The sequence below is a fragment of the Rhamphochromis sp. 'chilingali' genome (genome assembly GCF_963969265.1).
Source record: "Rhamphochromis sp. 'chilingali' genome assembly, chromosome: 1".
In the NCBI taxonomy this organism is placed as follows: Eukaryota; Metazoa; Chordata; class Actinopteri; order Cichliformes; family Cichlidae; genus Rhamphochromis; species Rhamphochromis sp. 'chilingali'.
This window is the reverse complement of record NC_137929.1, coordinates 71,178,272-71,200,467: the sequence shown is the minus strand read 5'-3', so window position 1 is coordinate 71,200,467 and position 22,196 is coordinate 71,178,272. Positions and strand designations below refer to the sequence as shown.

At 43.4% G+C, this 22,196-nt stretch overlaps 1 protein-coding gene and 1 long non-coding RNA gene across 3 annotated transcripts in view; one reads left to right on the top strand and one right to left on the bottom strand.

The window, feature by feature from the left end:
* The window catches only part of LOC308395886 (alpha-2-macroglobulin-like), a gene marked incomplete at its 5' end in the record, with an annotated part of 66,161 nt that overhangs the window by 29,727 nt on the left and 14,238 nt on the right, over positions 1–22,196 (bottom strand). Inside the window, 7 exons of the mRNA XM_080880925.1 lie at positions 11,191–11,340; positions 11,752–11,897; positions 11,992–12,055; positions 13,638–13,865; positions 14,100–14,267; positions 14,364–14,473; positions 14,567–14,684. Coding sequence (XP_080737051.1) covers positions 11,191–11,340; positions 11,752–11,897; positions 11,992–12,055; positions 13,638–13,865; positions 14,100–14,267; positions 14,364–14,473; positions 14,567–14,684 — 984 coding nt within the window. The remainder of the gene's footprint in view (positions 1–11,190; positions 11,341–11,751; positions 11,898–11,991; positions 12,056–13,637; positions 13,866–14,099; positions 14,268–14,363; positions 14,474–14,566; positions 14,685–22,196) is intronic.
* On the top strand, positions 4,722–6,960 carry LOC308396888. 2 transcript variants are annotated; one of them, XR_013971639.1, is made up of 6 exons: positions 4,722–4,736; positions 5,548–5,785; positions 5,883–5,994; positions 6,310–6,399; positions 6,513–6,685; positions 6,849–6,960. It is a non-coding gene; the product is annotated as an uncharacterized lncRNA (long non-coding RNA). The 2 variants fall into 2 exon arrangements; XR_013971640.1 differs by lacking the exon at positions 4,722–4,736 and having other exon boundaries at positions 5,420–5,785.

Here is a 22,196-nt window from a genome sequence, read left to right as displayed (position 1 = left end):
CATGAGAAGTCCTGAGTCTAAAAGGATTGCAGCGAGTCAATCCAGAATAAAAGAACAAAGAATTGTTTTCCTTTTAAAATGATGACGTCATCTTGCTGGGGATGGATGCTCGAATAGGTTGCGCGTGAGACTCCATTATCAGCAAAATCTGGTATGAATGTGTGTGGATGAATGCATGTGACTGGACTGTGATGGACTGACGACTAAAACTAACTGACTTGAGACTGAGACAAAGACTGCACCAACTTGAGGATTAGTAAATGCCGACAAACAATTCACCCAGCCGACAAGAGAAGGGTGGATGCTTCGTTTTGTTTTGTTTTGTTTTGCTTTTGCAGGAGCAGGAGGATAAGAGAGACTGGAGGAGGAGACTCTAGCTTCACATAAGTATGAACTGCAGACTTAACACTTTGGTTGCTGATTCTGAGTTACTGATGTTTGCATTAAGAAAACTGTGCTATATTAGCTGTGTTTTGATTAAGGTATCATGTTATATTATTGGGAATGCCAAATGCTACAGTGGAGAAAACTTTTGATGTCACTCATGACTGGAATATGTTACTATTAACTTAGGCCACTGTAAAAAAGTCAATTAAATTTTATAGAGGAAAATCGCCAAAACCTTAACAATATCTATGAATGACTTGCCATATTCGAAATAGAGATATGCAATAACAAACATTGGTCCACGTGATTTAGGTTCTCGCTTGAAATAGTAAGTTATTAAAAGTAGAATATAACCGACAGGAACATTTGATAGGATGTGGTACTGAAAAAGAACAAGAGCAAAGTAAATAAAGAAAATATTGTGTTTAGTTTGGATAAATTCAAATTAAAATGTACCATTACACTCAGAGGATCAATATGAAATAAAACATATGCAAAATTTGTATGAAGTACATGACTGATAACTGTTCTGTCCTGAGCTTTTGTTTCTATAGTACCCACTTGACCACACCAACAGTTTTCACACCAAAGGAGGGTAATTGCGAATATTTGTGGGAGGAATATTACTAAAAGTGGGAAAGCTAAGCCCTGAGGGGGATGATAACGCCATAACTTTTACTTATGATAAAAATTCTTCAAATTTTGACAACAAGCATAAAATTTTCCAAAACATAGAGACAGAACAGAGTTCTTAATTTTCTAGCTCCAATGAATTGACACATGGGAGTGTGTCAAAAAAGGGGGGAATTGAGTCCGAACATCAAACAATGGTTTTATGAACATCTTATGACTTTATTTGTGTGTTTAATAATTTAGCTATGGTAAAACTTAAGCATATAATGTGTTAGACTTAGAAATGGTTCATTAATTTTTGATTTCTTTTACACACACATAGATTATGATTAGAATAAGTCCCTGGGTCAGAGAGTCCTGAACATAATATTTTAAACCAAATTTGAATCATTAGAACAACAATGGATAACAACATTAGATTATCAAGGCTAGGGAGAGAGGTGTTTTGGTTTTATGTCTCTTGCAGAGAAAGGAACAGACACCAGACGGGGACACGGAGATGCGGATCCTTTACAGCAGAGACAGATGTAGGGACTGCCGAGACAGGAACTGAGGTCAAGTGTCATGGCGTTTGGGCTCCTGGAGAAGATGGATCCCATAAACACAGCAATAACCATGAAGGGGTTGGCGAAAACCAGGAACACCAGACCAACGAGGTTCGAGAGACTCTTGGTAAAAAGGGGGACACGGTGGTGAACCCAAAACACACAGATCTTTGTTTGAAATCGGGGCAGAATAATCCCCAGAACTGTGCAATGACTAAAGAGTGGTCGAACCCCGGAGGTCGAAGAAAGAAGCTGAGAATCACCCAACTGGAAGACACTGGTAGCTGCAGCAATACAAATAAAGGTTAAAAGCTCCTTAGACAGAGGTTCTAGTCTAAGTACATTTGAAAGGTATAAGGTGGTATTAAATGACTTAATAATTGATCAACAAATTGATTTACTCTGCCTTACAGAAACCTGGTTGCAGCAGGATGATTATGTTAGTTTAAATGAATCAACACCCCTGAGTCATTCTAACTACCAGAAATCTCGAAGCACAGGCCGAGGGGGAGGTGTGGCAGCAATTTTTCACACCAGCCTATTAATTAATGAAAGACCCAGACAGACTTTTAATTCATTTGAAAGCCTGATGCTTAACATTGTCCACCCCAGCTGTGAAACTCAGAAACCAGTCTTACTTGTTATCATCTATCGCCCACCTGGGCCTTACACAGAGTTTCTGTCTGATTTCTCAGACTTTATATCTAATTTAGTTCTGAGCTCAGATAAAATAATTATGGTGGGTGATTTTAACATCCATGTAGATGCTAAAATGACAGCCTCAACATGGCGTTTAATCTGTTATTAGACTCAATTGGTTTCTCTCAAAATGTAAAAGAACCCACCCACCACTTTAATCACACTCTAGATCTTGTTTTAACATATGGCATAGAACCTGAACATTTAACACTGTTTCCTGAAAACCCTCAGGAAACAGTTTCAGTCAGGTTTCAGAGCTCAGCACAGCACAGAAACAGCTTTAGTGAAGGTTACAAATGATCTTCTTATGGCCTCTGACAGTGGACTCATCTCTGTGCTTGTCCTGCTAGACCTTAGTGCAGCATTCGATACTGTTGACCATAATATCCTATTAGAGCAATTAGAACATGCTGTAGGTATTACAGGTACTGCACTGCAGTGGTTTGTATCATAGCTATCTAATAGACTCCAATTTGTGCATGTAAATGGAGAGTCCTCTTCACACACTGAGGTTAATTATGGAGTTCCACAGGGTTCAGTGCTAGGACCAATTCTGTGTACTAGGGCTGGGCCATATTATACCGTTCACGGTAATACCGGTATAATGTTAGGCAATGATAGGAAAATGAAATATCGTGATAGAATATGAGTAAAACGCGCATGCGCAGTGCCTTTGTTTTCATACGCACATGGCCGATTGTTGAGTGAAACAGATGAACCGGAATTGGTTTGTAAAAATGGTGCAACTTCAGTGATGTGGAACTGGTTTGGTGTTTGTCCGTCAGATACACGACAAAGCACATTTTTTTGCAGAAAATGCAAGCGGCCGTCGTTATTGTCGTATTTGTCGGACTAAGATGCTCTTAAGTCTTGGAGTAATCTGGGTCCTAAACTCTGTATGCTTCTGGTCAAACAAACACTGCAGCATCACTGAGAGTTAAAAACTGTCTAAATTCTTTCATCTTTAATAAAACGAACAGCGTTGCTGCTTTACCAGGTGTAACTATGAAGTTTAACTTCCAGGCATCCATGAAAACAAAATTTATTACATTTAACGGAGTTAGAAGTTAGCAGGAAGCTAGCGGAAGTTAGCTTGCTAGTTTAGCTAGTTACCTAAGCATGACATAGCATGTTCTGACTGAGAGATTTCTGAAAAAATTAAAACGTACAGCTCTGCTATCACTTCCAACATAAATGAAAACAGGAAACTAATCAGCAGTGACGTTTGTAGGGTTACTGAAGTTGGGCTAGCTGGTATATAATGATGTGCTACGTGATCGCTAGCGACACAGCTATGTTAGCATAACATAAACAGTGAAGCTGGAGGACGAACACTAACACTTTTCCACTTATAAAAGTTAACGTGAAGGTTCTTCATGGTTAGAGACAAATGCAATCGCATGGCAGGATGCTGTAAACGGACCAAACTTCAGTCAGGAGAACAACTGAGATAATCCATCCACAATACGAGGTTAGTCATTAATATATGATCGGGGCAATCGTGGCTCAAGAGTTGGGAGTTCGCCTTGTAATCGGAAGGTTGCCGGTTCGAGCCCCGGCTTGGACAGTCGGTTGTTGTGTCCTTGGGCAAGACACTTCACCCGTTGCCTACTGGTGGTGGTCAGAGGGCCCGGTGGCGCCAGTGTCCGGCAGCCTCGCCTCTGTCAGTGCGCCCCAGGATGGCTGTGGCTACAATGTAGCTTGCCACCAGTGTGTGAATGTGTGCGTGAATGGGTGGATGACTGGATATGTAAAGCGCTTTGGGGTCCTTAGGGACTAGTAAAGCGGTATATAAATACAGGCCATTTACCATTTACTGCAACAACATGGGAATAGAATAGAGCAGCTGCCAGAGAATTCAACATTAATGAATCAATGGTACAGAAGTGGAGGAAGCAAGAAGAATGAGTTTAATAAAGTTTGATTTATCTGGCTGCTTTGTTTCGCTTAATGTGCGTTATAATCCCGTGCACCGAAAACTACGTACTGTACACTGCAGTTTAATGTTGCAAAGCACCTCTTTTTAACTTCAGTGGATATTATACATGGTTACCCAGATAGCAAGGAGACATTGAACAGATGTTGATTTTCCATCTGAACCATCAGAATCGTCAGGATTGAAATGTCAACACAAAACCAATGTTGAAACAACATTGAAATACTGATGAAACCTGACACTGACATTGAAATAACATTGATTCACTGTTGTTCTGTCATCATTGATTGTTGATCTATTTATAGTTGACAAGGTGACAACAATCACGTTGAAAAACCATCGATTTATGGTTGAGCGGGAAATTAAAGCTGCTACCACTTGGACTATTCCGCAGCACCCCTATCACATTGGTACATCCCTCCAGGTAACCATTGTCTTGTACAGTAGAGCGGGACATTAGATTTACTCTCAGCGGAATTGACCGGAGAAGGCATCAGTTCATGCACTGCACTGGCCTGCGCCACGATTAGTATAAGGTAAGAATGAATGACTTTTGTTCTATTCGTTATTTCCACGGTTGCATTTGAATAACAGTAAAAAAAAAAAAAACTTGTTAATGTAAAGTTTCGGATAAAATGTGGGAGCCCGAAATTGTGTCTACTTTCATCTTACAATCCGGCAACAAATAAATTGCACTGCAAACAAAGTCTATCAACAAAGAAAACATTTTCGTTTCATACTTTTCCGTTATATTCCCTTATAAAGCTAGCTTTAACGCTTCGAGGGTTCCTTTGTTCTTGCCGTCGCCTCGGCGCTTGACCCAGACTTTCGCTCTGTAGTTGCTTTTTAGCATAGTACTACAAAAAATTGTAAATCTGTGATATATGATTGATAAACGTAAAGGTAACTGTATAAATGTGTTCAATGACTTTGTTACTTTTAATGATTGGAGAGCACCCGCTTCGATTCGCACTCAATTCAAACTTTACGCTGCACGCTCACCTAACTTGCGTTTGCACCTTTTGTCCACACGTAAACTGCGTTTAGCATTTACGTGTGGACGAGGAAGACGGAGAAAACGCAGCGTCAAAGGTGTGCGCCTATTTTGACGCCACACTGTGCGCCAAGTTTTTGTCTCGGTGCCATGAATTCCTACAATGGCAGACTTAGACAAAATACTGCTAATTTTATTATCTTCAGTGTTTAAATGCTTACATATACGGGTTTGCTTGTAATTGTTGCCTATATACATTTTAAGCTATTATTTATTATTTAGTTCAATCAATAGATCAAGTTTTGTAGTGACTATGAAATATATTGTAATTATCTGTTTCCTGTTTATCCTAGACAGGGCAAAAAAGGACTCCAAATTAAAAAAAGATAAAAATGAAAGACTGGTGCATTGTGCAGTTTAGCACTGGTGGTACAGAAATAGTCCCTAGATCATGGATAAATGGGGAGAAATTGTCATGGCCTCCATATCCTCCGTGAGACACATTCAGGATCCACGACGCAGTAAAGAGGAGAGTTCATCCTGGTGCAACATGGCTCACCTATGCACCAGTCCGACTTCTAATAAGCCATGGTGGGTATCATCTGGATTGGTGTTGTATAAATGTAACAATAACAAGTTTTTCGTGTCCTAATTTATGTCTGGCCATACATTGTGTTTGTACTTCCAGACACATTTCACGAAGCAGAACGCAGTCTTCAGAAATATCTAAGTGAACACTGTGATACGTCTGACCTTCAGTCCGAAGCTGAAACTCAGACCAGTCATAAAAGAAAGCACAAGTAAAACTTTTTTTATTTCACAAACATATCTTTGATTGCTAAGAATTTATGATCTTGTCTTTTGTACATATCTGTGGTGCTTGCATACTGCAATATCACCACATAATATAGTCCAAAAAGTGGAAGCTTGTAAACTTTTTATAAATGCAAAGCCGTGTACACTTGTGCAATTCAAAAATTCCTTGTATACTGTACCTTCTTGCACATCTCCGTTTCCTGTGTGTGTTGTTATAAATCAAACTGTAACTTTAGGAAAAAATATTCCAAAAGCACATTTGTAATTACTTATGACCGTTTTCAACTTTTTTTCTTTAGACCAAATCCCCTGTACACATATAGTGACTCAGAGGATGAGCAGCCCACAAAAAAAATGGTTTCCCCAGGCCCCTCGAGTGAAAATACCAGGTAATAAAATACTGTCTAGTGTCTTTGTACATATCTGTGTGTGACACAAGGAAACGTTTGACAAGTTGTCTGTATTCTTAAATACTTTAAAAAAAAGCATATTTTTCTGTCAGACCTGACGAGAGCTGTTAACGAACTCCGTGAGGAGGTCAGAGCCATCCGCAATACCGGCTGCAATGAATCGGTAGATGCTGGGGTACTGGCTCTGGATTTGCCCTTGCACAACATTGAGGAGCTAAACAATGCAGAGCCAGCTCTTCAATCACAAGAGGCAAATAAGGCAATGGTAAGTATATAAAGGTTATGTACACTTTGTAACTATAAAGTGTAATAGCTGTCAGATGTGATTTAAATACATAACAACGGCCTGTTGATTAAACACACAAGCACTTGCATACACATTTAAGACATGAGACACGCTAATTCCATCTCTTAAAATGTGTCTATAGGTGAGACGCTTTGCCTTGATTGGAGCCTGACGCAGCAGTTAGGGGCAAACTCTATGTCCGAGTTAGTCTTTGCACAAGCAGTGCAGAAATGGCTCCGATATGCCCCAGATCGTTTGGGTGGTGCAGGACGCACATCATGCAAAAAATTACAAACTTCTGTGAATCATATAAACGTAAATCGGAAACTGTCTTTTAATAAAGTATTTAGCAAACGAAACATGCCTATTGACCTTTTTTTGTTTATTTTTTTTCTCTGTTACATCACATGCAATGCTTTCTTATTTTAGGATATTAATATTGACATGATACATTGTGAGACATTTGGGGTTTTTTTTATAAAGGGTGTCCAATTTAAGGAATAAGTACAATTATGTGTTTAGGTGGTTGAAGTATTGATGGAAACATGCAGTAGTTTAGTATTGGTTAAAATACCTATAAAGAAAGGTAGATTTCCAGTCATGATTTAACTGTTTTAATAAAAAGCAACTGTGCGAAAGAGGCGGAAAATGAACACCATAGCTCAACAGTGTTTCAATATCAGAATCTGACATTGTTTCAATGTCAGCAGTATTAGAAAATATAACGTTGAATCAACGTCAGGTTTCAACATTGATTCAACATCAAAACCTGACGTTGTTTCAACATTAAAAAAGGGTGCAAGAGTGACGTTAGGTCAACGTCACACTTCAACGTTGGTTCAATGACACAGCCTGATATTGACTCAACATTGTTTCAATGTTTCCTTGCTATCTGGGTATGCTATACATGGTTATGCTCAGGATATGTCAGCCCATTTCTACTGGAAATGCCTTTTGGTTAAACTTTCAGCAAGGAATTTGCATTTGCACTGTTACATTTTTATAAAGCTTTAATGTACATAAAAACCAGCTTCTTGTTTAAGTGAAAATAAATGGAAGGTTGTCTTTTTGCGCTAGTAATGTTGTGGAGTTGTATTTTGTCTCGCATCAATTATATCGTCAGTTATATCGTTATCGCAAATTTTCAAATATATGTCGTGATAAATATTTTTGGCCATATCGCCCTGCTCGACTGTGTACATTATACATGGTTCCCTTAGGCAGCATCATTAGAAGACATAGCATACATTTACACTGCTATGCAGATGACACCCAGCTCTATCTGTCCATGAAGCCAGATAACACACACCAATGAGTTAAACTGCAGGAATGTCTTAAAGACATAAAGACTAGGATGGCCGCTAACTTTCTGCTTCTTAATTCAGATCAAACTGAGGTTATTGTACTCGGCCCTGAAAATCTTAGAAATATGGTATCTAACCAGATTCTTACTCTGGATGGCATTACCTTGGCCTCCAGTAACACTGTGAGGAACCTTGGAGTCATGTTTGACCAGGACATGTCCTTCAACGCACATATTAAACAAATATGTAAGACTGCGTTCTTCCATTTGCGCAACATCTCTAAAATTAGAAATATCCTGTCTCAGAGTGACACTGAAAAACTAGTTCATGCATTTATTACTTCCAGGCTGGACGACTGTAATTCATTATTATCAGGATGTCCAAAAAACTTGCTGAAAAGCCTTCAGCTAATCCAAAATGCTGCAGCAAGAGTCCTGACAGGGACTAGAAAGAGAGAGCATATTTCTCCTGTTTTGGCTTCCCTTCATTGGCTTCCTGTTAAGTCCAGAATTGAATTCAAAATCCTGCTCCTCACATACAAGGTCTTAAATAATCAGGCCCCATCTTATCTTAATGACCTTGTAGTACCATATCACCCTATCAGAGCACTTCGCTCTCGCTCTGCAGGCCTACCGTATTTTCACGACCATAAGGCACACTTAAAAGTCTTAGATTTTCTTCAAAAAGTACGGCGCGCCCTATAGCGCAGTGCGCCCTGTGTGTTGTAAGGAGGACGTAGTAGAGAACACCATGAGAACGCTAAAGGGTGAAGTGTGGGCATTGATCGTATATACCGGACAATCGCACATACCTGTATAAAAGGACAGGTATGTGCATTATGTGGAACATCGTTGTTTTAACAACCCTGAAAATGGCAAAGAGACACGCTTATGGAGCACAGTTTAAACTGAAGGCCATCAGCTATGCGGAGGAACATGGAAATCAAGCAGCGGGGAGAGAATTTAAGATTAACGAATCGATGGTTCGCAAATGGAGGAAGCTAGAAAACAAGCTCCGGCAGGTCAAGAAAACGCAGCTGAGTTTCCGCGGACATAAGGCGAGGTGGCCCGAGTTGGAGGAAAGACTCGAGCGGTGGATCATCGAGCAAAGAACGAGCGGGAGAAGCGTTTCGACAGTCACCATTCGGCTAAAAGCAGTTTCACTAGCTGAAGAGATGAACATTGAACATTTCCAAGGAGGTCCGTCTTGGTGCTTTCGTTTTATGAAACGGTGCCATTTTTCCATCCGGACCAGGACTACGGTAGCGCAGCAACTTCCAGCGGATTATAAGGAAAAGCTGGCCATCTTCCGCTCCTACTGCAGCAAACACATCCAGCCCAGCCACATCACTGACATGGACGAGGTCCCGCTCACTTTTGACATCCCGGTGAGTCACACTGTGGAGAAGAAGGGGACCAGCACGGTAGCGATACGCACAACGGGGTATGAAAAGTCTTCTTTTACTGTTGTGCTTGGCTGCCATGCTAATGGACAGAAACTGCCGCCTATGGTGATTTTTAAGCGAAATACTTTGCCTAAAGAGAAGTTTCCAGCAGAAATCATCATTAAGGCAAATGAAAAGGGCTGGATGGATGAGGAAATGATGAAAGAGTGGCTGAGGGAGGTGTATGTAAGGAGACCAGGTGGTTTTTTCCACGCATCACCATCGCTCTTAATCTGTGACTCTATGCGTGCCCACCTCACAGCCGATGTGAAAAAACTAGTGAAACAAATGAACTGTGAGCTTGCTGTCATTCCGGGAGGCCTGACAAAGGAACTCCAACCGCTGGACATCGGTGTGAACCGCCCGTTCAAAGTAAGGCTGCGAGCGGCCTGGGAGTGAACCTGGAATGTTTGATGGAGATTTAGCGCAGCTGTTCAATTCAGACACAGAGGATGAGGACTTCGATGGGTTTGATTGATGATAAAAATGTGAGTACCAAACTTTGTTTTGCTCCTGCTTTATTTTTAAATATGCATACTTGTATGCTTGTGTGTTGTTGATGATGACGATTACCGGTAATAGAAATGTAAGTAAGGTACCGAACTCAGGTTTGCTCCCGCTTTATTTTTAAATACGCATACGGTACTTGTATGCGCCCTATAATCCAGTGCGCCTTATGTGTGTGTTAAATACAGTAATGGCACACATAACAAAGACTGCGCCTTTTAGTACAGTGCGTCTTATGGTCGTGAAAATACAGTACTTGTTGTTCCTAGAGTATTAAAAAGTAGAATGGGAGGCAGAGCCTTCAGTTTTCAGGCCCCTCTTCTGTGGAACCAGCTTCCAGTTTGGATTCAGGAGACAGACACTATCTTTATGCTGCAATAGATGTAGGCTGCCGGGGGATTCCCATGATGCATTGAGTTTTTCCTTTCCAGTCACCTTTCTCACTCACTATGTATTAATAGACCTCTCTGCATTGAATCATATCTGTTATTAACCTCTGTCTCTCTTCCACAGCATGTCTTTATCCTGTCTTCCTTCTCTCACCCCAACCGGTCGCAGCAGATGGCCCCGCCCCTCCCTGAGCCTGGTTCTGCCGGAGGTTTCTTCCTGTTAAAAGGGAGTTTTTCCTTCCCACTGTCGCCAAAGTGCTGCTCATAGGGGGTCATATGATTGTTGGGTTTTTCTCTGTATCTATGAAGCGCCTTGAGGCGACTTTTGTTGTGATTTGGCGCTATATAAATAAAATTGAATTGAATTGAATTGAATTGAATTCTTTTGACCCATTTTGCCACAGGAAAGGACGTTGCCTAATAATTATGCACACCTGATATAGGGTGTTGATGTCATTAGACCACACCCCTTCTCATTAAAGAGATGCACATCACCTAATATGCTTAAGTGGTAGTAGGCTTTCGAGCCTATACAGCTTGGAGTAAGACAACATGCATGAAGAGGATGATGTGGACAAAATACTCATTTGCCTAATAATTCTGCACTCCCTGTAGACACTGACTGGCAGGTGATGCATTTACCTGACTATCATCACAGACACATGCATTTGTAACCTTGTATTTTTTATACCAGTTTGTTTTTAGACAAACTCAGCATTTGACTGTTTAAAACAGTTCAATGTACGACTGCCCAGATGTGAGCTGCTGGTAACTCACGACACTACGGGCTCTGGAAATAAGGGATGTGTCCACCTCACTGGTGTTAATATCAGCAGTTACCTTATCTGCATCCAGAGTCTTCCCAGGCTCCTTGATGAGAACGCTCTTGTCGATGGCGCTCACACCACACAGAGAACGTGGCAGGGCCGTCACCTGCATGTTGGTCTCTTCACCTGGGACGGCTGAAGACGGTGAAAACTCCACTGACACCTGACACACACAAAACACCCGTAGAAGTTTAGTGACTGTGAAAACTCCCCACTCACTGCTGGCTAAATGAGCTGCTTCACTGTGGTGAGTGACAAATCATGAGTCCCATGTGATGGCTGTAGCCCACGTTGGACACTGTATGAACACTGTGTCAGTGTTAGATAGGTAGGACTTGCATCATCATTGAAAAAGTGCTTGTATAAATGGGAGTGAGCGGGTCATGAGGTCATATAAAGAAGCAATTTGAGTCCTCAGGTAGAGTAGAAACAGCTGTGCAACAACCAGTCCACAACAACCAGTATATGCTAGAAATCCTCAGGTGATTTAGCCACCTGGAGATGACTTTGATTTGAACGACATGGCATGACTGCAGACACCAAACACACAGCACACCTCTAGAATTACACTCACCTTGTTGCTGAAGCATTTGTCAGTAGAGAAGTCAGCACTGTGGGCAATTACATCCTCACTTGGCAGGACGGCATAAGCCACAACCTGGAACTCTGGAGCCATCTCAGGAGACACTCTGACTTTAAAGGACACCTGGCCCTCATTCACTGAAACACAGGTCCAAACATGCATCCACAGATCAACAAAACAGACCAACGTCAATGCTTGGCTGTGGCATTTGTGGAAATATGGGAATATTACCTGATCTGTCTCGCACTTCAACCTGTTTTTGTCCTTGCATGGTGACAGCTCCTCTGGACAACACCTGGAAGACAGAAATCATTTAAAAACAAGAATGAACTAGCACTGATATCTGTGGACATCAATGTGTTTGAATTAAAAGGTTAAGAGACATCCAGATTCAAGGGAAGCAAATTTGGATGTCATCAGCATAACAATGAAAGGGAATGTTGTATTTCCTAAATATAGGAATAAAAATAATAATAATTTTAAAAAAATTAAATGAATGAGAGGTAAAACTTGAGGGGGTAGGGACAAATAAGTAAATACTTCTGCCTACTCCTTTTCAAACAAATAGTGGAATGATATTTTGTAATGGTTGTGAAGGCACATGTTTGAAATGTTTGAAATAAAAATGAACTGAAATGAACTGAAAATAAAAAAGGCAGCATGTATGAGGAGAACAGAGCTGGACCCCAAACAGAGCCCTGTGGCACACCACAACACACAGGGGCAGAGGAAGAGGGGCATAACCCAAGAGTTCTCTGACAGGTATGATTTAAACCATGATAAAACTGAGCCTTTAAGACCAACAACGTGCTTGAGTCTCCATAAGAGAATGTTGTGATCAACTGTGTCAAAGGCAGCAGTCAGATCTAAAAGGACTAAAACAACAGAACAACCTGAGTCTACAGTTATAAGAAGATCATTAAAAACTCGTAAAAGTGCAGTCTCAGGACAAGATTTAAAACCAGACTGGAATGCTTCACAAATGCCACAAACATCTAAAAAGGTCGGACGTTGCTTGAGAACAACTTTTGCCAAAATTGCGGACATAAAAGCGAGTTTAGAAACTGGCCTGAAGTTAGAAAGAACATTAGGATCAAGACTTTTCTTCTTAATGATGCCTCTGATGTCTTTTTTGTTGTGAGATTTGAAGATTCGTGTGCTGAGGTGTTTTTTCTGTTCTCAAACCGATCTCCCTTTAAGGGCTCAGTCTGGGTGGGTCTTTTTTCTCCTCGTCTTTCCTCGTGTATTGGGTATTTCCACTGTTCTACCTCTTCTGACCTGTTGTCCCCATGTGATGTTTGTGCAATGTATGTATGGCTGGAAGGGTAAGATGGCGCTGGAGTGCTGGCAGCCTTTAACCCAATTTCCTTCTGGATCAATAAAGGTCATCAGTCAATCAGTCAAAAGTGCAGGGGACACAGGAAAAGCACAATAACTATAATGAGGGCTAAAATACAAACAACTTTAACTGAGAGCAGAACCCAGATGACTAAAACTAAGAAGGCCTAAGAATTTAAATACTTAACAGAGAGAGAAAACTAAGGATATCATGACCAAAGGACTAAACACTGAGGCTAATTACTAAGCTGACAGAAAATGATGAGGGACAAAGCACAGGGACCAGACCTGAAGTCTGTGGAACCAGCTTCCACTTTGGATTCAGGAGACAGGCGCCCTCCCTAGTTTTCCTTTTTGCTAAAGCATATAGTTTGGGCTCGATCAGTATTTATGCTGAAATAGATCGAAGCTGCTGGATTCTCATGATGGACTGAAAGTTTCTTCTTCAGTCATGATGGGCATTACAACAGTACTTTTTTAGCAAACACACAAAAAGTCTGGTCATGTTCAACTTTGTAGTAAACCCAGAGATAACTCACCAGATAAATGACATCCACAGACCCCGGAGACTCTCCCACTATAGTGTAGTTGACTGATACGTCTTCTTCTGCATCACAGGGAGCTGGTTTATCCTTCGTCTGTACCTCTAGAGAGCTGATTGTTTTAATATCAGGAGAAGACGGCTGGGACATGAATAATGTGTGAAATCCCCTGTCATAGTATGCAGTTCTATATCCTGGGTAGCCCAGTGTTGGTGTCAGGCTTGCCTAGTTGGGGATAGGAAACAAAAATTTAAAAACTTGATCTACAAATAACATTGGACAACGAGGCTTTATAAGCAAGGCAAAGGTGGAGGAAGATGAGTCATAAACTGTTTCAGGATTGCAGCTTCCTACTGTGGGAGGTATTTGGACATTTGCAGCCTATCAGAAACCAATTGTGGCTTCATGCTGCTGTCATGGCTGCATTAAATTACACATTGTTTCAGTGTGTCAGCTCACATGGAGTTGGATATCCTGGTCAAAGTTATCAGTGCTGAAAGAAAATGAGGCCACACCGTTGCTGTCAGTTGTCAGATTTTGTAGTGAGCGTGTTTGCCACATTTCTCCCGTGAACAGGTAGACCGGTGCATCACAAACTGGTGTATTATTGTGGTACACTGCTCTGACCTGTTGAAGAACACAATGCTCTATCAATGGAAAATACAAACAATTTAAATGTGCTTTGTACGACAAACTGAGCTGAAAACAACATGTTAGGCTTACTTTTCCTTCCACATTAGATCCCCGTTCCCAAACCTTGGGCACGTTAATAAAAGACACTTTTCCAAGGACGTAAGAAATCGTGACTCTCTTCTCTTGAGGGAGTGAAACACCTGAATGTAAAAACGTTCATGTTACAATCCTGTGAATGCCTTTTTGGTTAAATACACATTAATGTGTCATTATAAAGAAATAAAAAACCTTACCTGTTCCCTCTTCTTCAACTTTGGCCCTGATATCCAGAACATCTTCAAGCACCTTTTGGTCTATTTTAGTAAAAATTGACATGTTGAAGGAAACAGTTGCACAGCCAGTCTTGTCTGCCTGGAAAGAGCAATAAAGAAAGAAAATCACTGATACAAGAATAAACCAAAATTAGAATCAAATCTCATTCACAATCGAATCTATAAAATATATTAAATGTTCAAACTAGAGATAGCACGATACCACTTTTTTATGTCCGATACCGATATCATAAATTTGGATATCTGCCGATACCGATATGAATCCGATATAGTGTTTTTAATCAATAAAACTTTTTTTAATGTGTTGCTGCATTTTGTATAAGTTCATACTCAAGTTTAAATAAACAACAACACTAAAGCTATTCTGTTATACCTGTATGTAAAAAATACACTGCACCCAAAATATTTCATAGTTCAGCAAAACTGATCCTCAACAACATCCTCCCTATTCTGGTATTTTAAAGAGTACTTTAAAATAACACCTCATGATGCTTAATCGACGTAATCAACCTTAATTTGATGCAGTGTGAAAGAAAATGCACAGAAATCAATTATTTTTCAAGAATAATTAAATAGATTCAACATCTTTCTTCAACAGAACTGCAGACTGCACAGATGGTACCTTCCCAAAGGAAAAAGTACTACAGCTTACTAGGGTATATTAGACTTAACAGTTACTATATACAGTAATGGACTTCTATACATTTTACATCAAATTAAAACTTTGGGTGTCAGATAATTATTTATTAAAAGCTAGACATTTTAAATGAGAATAAGAAAGAAAAATATGTCTTTGTGCCCCCTTTTCCCTGTTAATGCCCTATCGGCCCCCCTGGCTAAACTTTGCTAGATCCGCCCCTGCACAGTTACAGCCGTCAGCTACGTAGAAAAAGATCCTGGTGTAGAAAGTAATATTAAATAAATTCTAACAACAGCTGATCAAGCTTAAATGTGCTGCTGTTGTTCAGCCGCTGGTTTCCTCTTTCTGGTGCAAAGTGGGCCAAAAACAAACAAGAGAGACGGACTCGCGACAGAAAAGCCGATCAGCTGATCATTAAGCAGTTTCATGATTGAAGTAGCAGCAGGAGAGAGAGAGAGAGAGAGAGAGAGAGAGAGAGTCGCTCCATATATCGGTTGTTAAGCTTAACGCGGGAATGCTTTACAAACATTCAGAGATGAACTTACACACTTGCTTTACTTCTCTCTGGGAAAACTTCCCCGGAGATAAAATGCTGGTGAGGCTACAAATACACACAGCCGCTCTATCACGTGAGCACACTGCTCCAACGTGCTTCGGTTATGAGCCGAGTTACGCCGTGTCGCAAGTTTTGTGAGGTGCTTTTTTGATATTTAATGGATCGGATTACATTTTTTATTTCTCACTGATATCCGATCCAGTAATTTAGGTCAGTATCGGACCGATACCGATACGTAATATCGGATCGGTCCATCTCTAGTTCAAACTATGATGAGTCATTTAGAATTTGATGCAAGCAATATAGTATGCAGGGTGGGGGGACAAAAGTCTGGAGGGGTCAGTTGTACTAAACATAAACAGCTGAAGGAACATTTTGCAACTGATTATGTTACCTGGCAACAGATCATTCAGATAAATGTGTATACTACTTCCGGCGCCCCCCGTGTGCGGCAGCCTGTTACAGCAGCTCTGCTCATTCTGAGTTTCTTTCTTTCTTATCTTTTTTCTCGTAATTTTTTTTTATAACTAACGTATTAGTAATTAGACTCTGCAACCATGTTCTACCGTTTTGTACTAGTCCTGGTCGTTTTTCTCAGTTTATTTCTACTTTTTTCACCCGTGTCTGGGGACCCAGAGCAGAGATCCTTTGTTTACAGTAAGGATCAGCTGTTAGCGCTGCGTCCTGCAGCGGTACTGCCGGCGGACAGACCCGATATTCCCAGCGAGCTGAGGAGGAAAAGACGGGGGTGTCGTGCTGGGAAGGAGCGCCGTCGCCCGAGGAGGAGACGTTATCGACCATCTCTTCCTTCTGTAATTATTGGAAACGTAAGATCTTTGCCCAATAAGATGGATGAGCTCACGTCGCTAACCTGGTCACAGAGGGAGTACCGGCAATGTAGCATCATGATGCTAACGGAGTCGTGGCTAACATCGCTAACTCCGGACACAAGCGTGACACTACCGGGATTCCAGCTGCTGCGAGCGGACAGGACCAGAGACAGCGGTAAGAGGAAAGGAGGGGGACTGGCAGTTTTTGTGAACGACAGATGGTGTAACCCTGGGCACATCACTGTAAAAGAGCAACTCTGCAGCAGAGACATTGAGCTGTTAGCCGTTAGCATGCGTCCGTACTACCTGCCCCGGGAGTTCTCGCATGTTATCGCGATAACAGCGTATGTCCCCCCCTCGGCCAACGCGGATGCAGCCTGTGACTCTCTCCACTCTGTGGTCAGCAGACTGCAAACACAATCACCGAGAGCCCTTCTCATAATATCAGGGGACTTCAATCATGCCTCACTGGACTCCACACTGCCTACCTTCACCCAGTATGTGACCTGCCCAACCAGAGTCAATAAAACACTGGACTTACTGTATGCCAATGCAGAAGAGGCATACAGTTCATCACCTCTCCCTCCCCTGGGCAGATCTGATCACAACCTGGTGCACCTTGTCCCTGTGTATGAGCCCTTAGTGCGCAGGGAGCCACCAGCCACCTGCACAGTACAGAGATACAGAGTACAGAGTCAGAGGAGAGCGAGGAGGCTCTTAAGGATTGTTTTGAGTCGACTGTGTGGGAGGTGATTTGTGATGACCACGGAGAGGACATCGACAGCCTTACTACATGCATTACTGACTATATAAACTTCTGTGTGGATAACACCGTACCTACCAGGACTGTACGGTGTTTCTCCAACAACAAACCTTGGATTACCCCAGAAATTAAAACCGTCCTCAAGCAGAAGAGGAGGGCCTTCAAATCCAGAGACAAAGAGGAGTTGAAAAGGGTGCAGAGAGAGCTGAGGGGACTGATAAGGAATGGGAAGGAGAGCTACAGGCAGAAGATGGAGAACCAGCTTCAACAAAACAACGTTGGTGAAGTCTGGAGAGGCCTCAGAACCATCTCGGGCCACAAACAGCAGAACTCTCTGCCTGGGAGGGATGTGACGTGGGCAAATGAACTGAATCATTTCTTCAACAGATTTGATTCAGCCATGAGGCAGTCTACAACATCGGCTGCAGGCTCACCCACCCCCACTGCTGCTGTTCCACCTCAGACACTTCACACCTCCTCTATTCACCCTGCTCACTCCCCCCCACCCCCAACTGCAGCATCCAATACACACTCAACACAAGGCTCCAGCCTGTCTCTCTCAACCACCCAGGTTAGGAGGGAACTGAGGAGGATTAATGGCAAGAAGGCAGCGGGTCCAGATGGCATCAGCTCGAGGGTCGTCAGGTCCTGCGCGGACCAACTGTGTGGGGTGATGGAGCACCTCTTCAACCTGAGCCTGAGGTTGGGAAGAGTCCCACAGCTCTGGAAAACCTCCTGTGTTGTACCAGTGCCAAAGACTTCACGCCCCAAGGACCTCAACAGCTACAGGCCGGTGGCTCTGACATCCCACCTGATGAAGACCCTGGAGCGGTTGGTCCTGGCTCAGCTTCGGCGCCTAATAAGCTCATCACTGGACCCACTTCAGTTTGCCTACCAGCCTGGCATTGGAGCGGATGATGCCGTCATTCACCTCCTACATCGTTCCCTCGCTCACCTGGAGACCGCTGGAAGCACTGTGAGAATCATGTTCTTTGATTTCTCCAGTGCCTTCAACACCATTCTTCCCTTGGTTCTAAAGGACAAGCTGGTGAACTCTGGAGTGGACCATCACCTCACTACCTGGATTTTGGACTACCTCACCGACCGACCACAGTATGTGAGAACTCAGGGCTGTGTGTCGGACAGGGTCGTCTGCAGTACGGGGGCCCCACAGGGAACGGTTCTGGCTCCGTTCCTCTTCACCATCTACACTGCAGACTTCTCCCACAATTCCACCCAGTGCTTCCTGCAGAAGTTCTCTGATGACTCTGCAATAGTCGGCCTCATCACTGATGGGGACGACAAGGAGTACAGAGGTCTGACCCAAGACTTTGTGGACTGGTGCCAGCTGAACTACCTCCAGATCAACGCCAGTAAAACCAAGGAGCTGGTGGTAGACTTCCGCAGGCACAAGCATTCTCCACTGCAACCACTGAACATCCAAGGTATGGACATTGAGGCTGTGGACAGCTACAGGTACCTTGGTGTTCATCTGAACAATAGACTGGACTGGACTCATAACTCAGACGCCCTCTACAGGAAAGGGCAGAGCAGGCTGTACCTGCTGCGGAGACTCAGGTCGTTTGGAGTGGAGGGCCCACTCCTGAAGACCTTCTATGACTCTGTTGTGGCTTCTGCTATCTTTTATGGTGTGGTCTGCTGGGGCGGCAGCATCTCTGCTGGGGACAGGAAGAGACTGAACAGGGTGATCCGAAGGGCCAGCTCTGTTCTAGGATGCCCTCTGGACCCAGTGGAGGTGGTGAGTGACAGGAGAACGGCGGCTAAGCTGTCATCCCTGTTGGACAACGTCTCCCACCCCATGCAGCAGACTGTGACAGCACTGAGCAGCTCCTTCAGTGGGAGACTGCGGCACCCACGGTGTGGGACGGAGAGATTTCACAGGTCTTCCCTCCCCACTGCTGTCAGACTCCATAATAAAGACTTTAACTGATCAAGCACACACATCCATACATATGCAATAATGCTAAGTGCAATAATCCTTTCTGTCATCGTTGTATTTTTACTCAGTTGTATATAGTATTTGTATTCTATTTTTATCTTATTGTATATTTATTTTTATTTTATTCTACTGTATATAGTATTTTATTTTATTCTATTCTGTACAGTTGTGTACTGTATTTATTCTTATTGTATTCTAATTTTTGCCTCATAACTTTTGCACTGTCCACTTCCTGCTGTGACGAAACAAATTTCCCACGTGTGGGACTAATAAAGGTTATCTTATCTTATCTTATTAAAAGATCATCATAGAGAGACAGAGTTTCTCATTTTCTCAGAGTTTCTCAGAGTTTCTATATTAAATGCCCGACCAGAGAGGAGAGGACATTAGACCACTGTTACAGCACGATCAGCGGGGTCTATCGCGCGGTGCCCCGCGCTTCACTCGGACTTTCTTACCACGCCATGATCCACCTGATCCCCGCGTACAGAGAGAGGCTGAAGCTCTCCAAACCTGTCGTGAGGACGAAAAAACTGTGGAGCAACGAGGCTGTGGAGGAGCTTCGCACGTGTTTGGAGTATACAGACTGGGACACAATGAAGGCTGCTTCTAACAGCTTGGACGAGTTTACGGACACTGTCACCTCCTATATCCACTTCTGTGAGGACAGCATTGTGCCATCACGCACCAGGGTGAGTTATAACAATGACAAACCCCGGTTTACTCCTAAACTCAAAAAGCTGTGGCTGGAAAAGAGAAAGGCGTTCAGAAGCAGAGACAGGGACTGCTACAGAGAGGCCAAGTACAGGTTCACTAAAGAAGTGGACATTGCTAAACATCAGCACTCTGAGAAGATGCAGCAGCAGATCTCAGAGAATGACTCGGCCTCTGTGTGGAAAGGTTTTAGGAATATCACCAACTACAAGCCTAAAACCCCCCACTCCACTGACGACTTGCTCTTAGCCAACACCCTTAACGACTTCTACTGTCGTTTTGACGAGCCATCAGGCAGCCTTCACACCTCCAACGGCCCCAACAATAGAGACACTTTGGACACTCATCCCCCCACCTCTCCCCCCTCCATAGAGCCATCACCACCTTCAAACTGTTCACCTGCAACACCCGCCCCCTCACCCCACACAAAAGAGGATTTCACACCACCTCCTCCGACCACAACTCTTCATATTCATGAAGCAGATGTGAGGAAGCAGTTTAGGAGTCTGAATGCTCGAAAAGCTCCCGGCCCAGACGGTGTGTCTCCTGCCACCCTCAGACACTGTGCAAACGAGCTGGCCCCAGTGTTTTCTGGCATTTTCAACTCCTCACTGCAGGCCATGTGCCTGCCAGCTTCAAGTCCTCTACCATAATCCCTGTCCCCAAGAAACCTAGGATCACTGGACTAAATGACTACAGACCCGTGGCTCTGACATCTGTGGTCATGAAGTCATTTGAGCGCCTGGTTCTCTCCTATCTCAAGACCTTCACGGCCCCCCTCCTGGACCCCCTGCAGTTTGCATACAGAGCCAACAGGTCTGTAGATGACGCCATCAACATGGCCCTACACTTCATCCTGCAGCATCTGGACTCCCCAGGAACCTACGCCAGGATCCTGTTTGTGGACTTCAGCTCTGCCTTCAACACCATCCTTCCAGACCATCTCCGAGGCAAGCTTTCCCAGATGAATGTGCCTGATCCCATCTGCCGGTGGATCACTGACTTCCTGACGGACAGGAAGCAGCATGTGAAGCTGGGAAAGAATGTCTCGGACTCCCGGACCATCAGCACCGGCTCCCCTCAGGGCTGTGTTCTTTCTCCTCTGCTCTTCTCCCTGTACACCAACTGCTGCACCTCCACCCACCAGTCTGTCAAGCTAATCAAGTTTGCAGATGACACCACCGTTATTGGGCTCATCTCGGACGGGGATGAGTCTGCCTACAGGAGGGAGGTTGAACGTCTGGTGTCCTGGTGCAGCCACAACAACCTGGTGCTGAATGCCCAGAAGACAGTGGAGATTATTGTGGACTTCAGGAAGCACACAGCTCCACTCCCCCCCATCATCCTGACTGACACCCCCATCACCTCTGTGGACTCATTCCGCTTCCTGGGTACCACCATCACCCAGGACCTGAAGTGGGAGCCCACCATCACCTCCGTCATCAAGAAAGCCCAGCAGAGGATGTACTTCCTGAGGCAGCTGAAGAAATTCAACCTGCCAACACGGACGATGATGCAATTCTACACTGCAATCATCGAGTCCATCCTCACCTCCTCCATCACCGTGTGGTACGCTGGAGCCACTATCAGGGACAAACAGAGACTGCAGCGTGTTGTGCGCTCTGCTGAGAAGGTGATTGGCTGCAGACTCCCATCTCTGCAGGACCTGTACACCTCCAGGACACTGGGGCGTGCAGCTCGGATCTCAGCTGACCCTTCTCACCCTGGACACAGTCTGTTTGACCTGCTCCCCTCAGGCAGGAGGCTCCGGTCCATTCGCACCAGAACCTCTCGCCATAAGAACAGTTTCTTCCCCTCTGCTGTTGGACACATGAACAATAACCACATGACTGTCCCCGCCACTAACACATGACCCTACGCTGTGTCACTGCATCATTCCATGTTTGGCACTGATCACCACCTGCACTCATGTATATATCATGTATATATCTGTCTACTTAGCACTTTTAATTCTTATTCTTATTTTTATTTTCATGTCTATTTAAGCGTAATTTATGACAGTATGTTTGCACTGAAGCACCGCAGCAATTTCCTAATGTTGTAAACCTGCTCAACATTTGGCAATAAAACCCTTTCTGATTCTGATTCTGATTCTCACAAATACAGA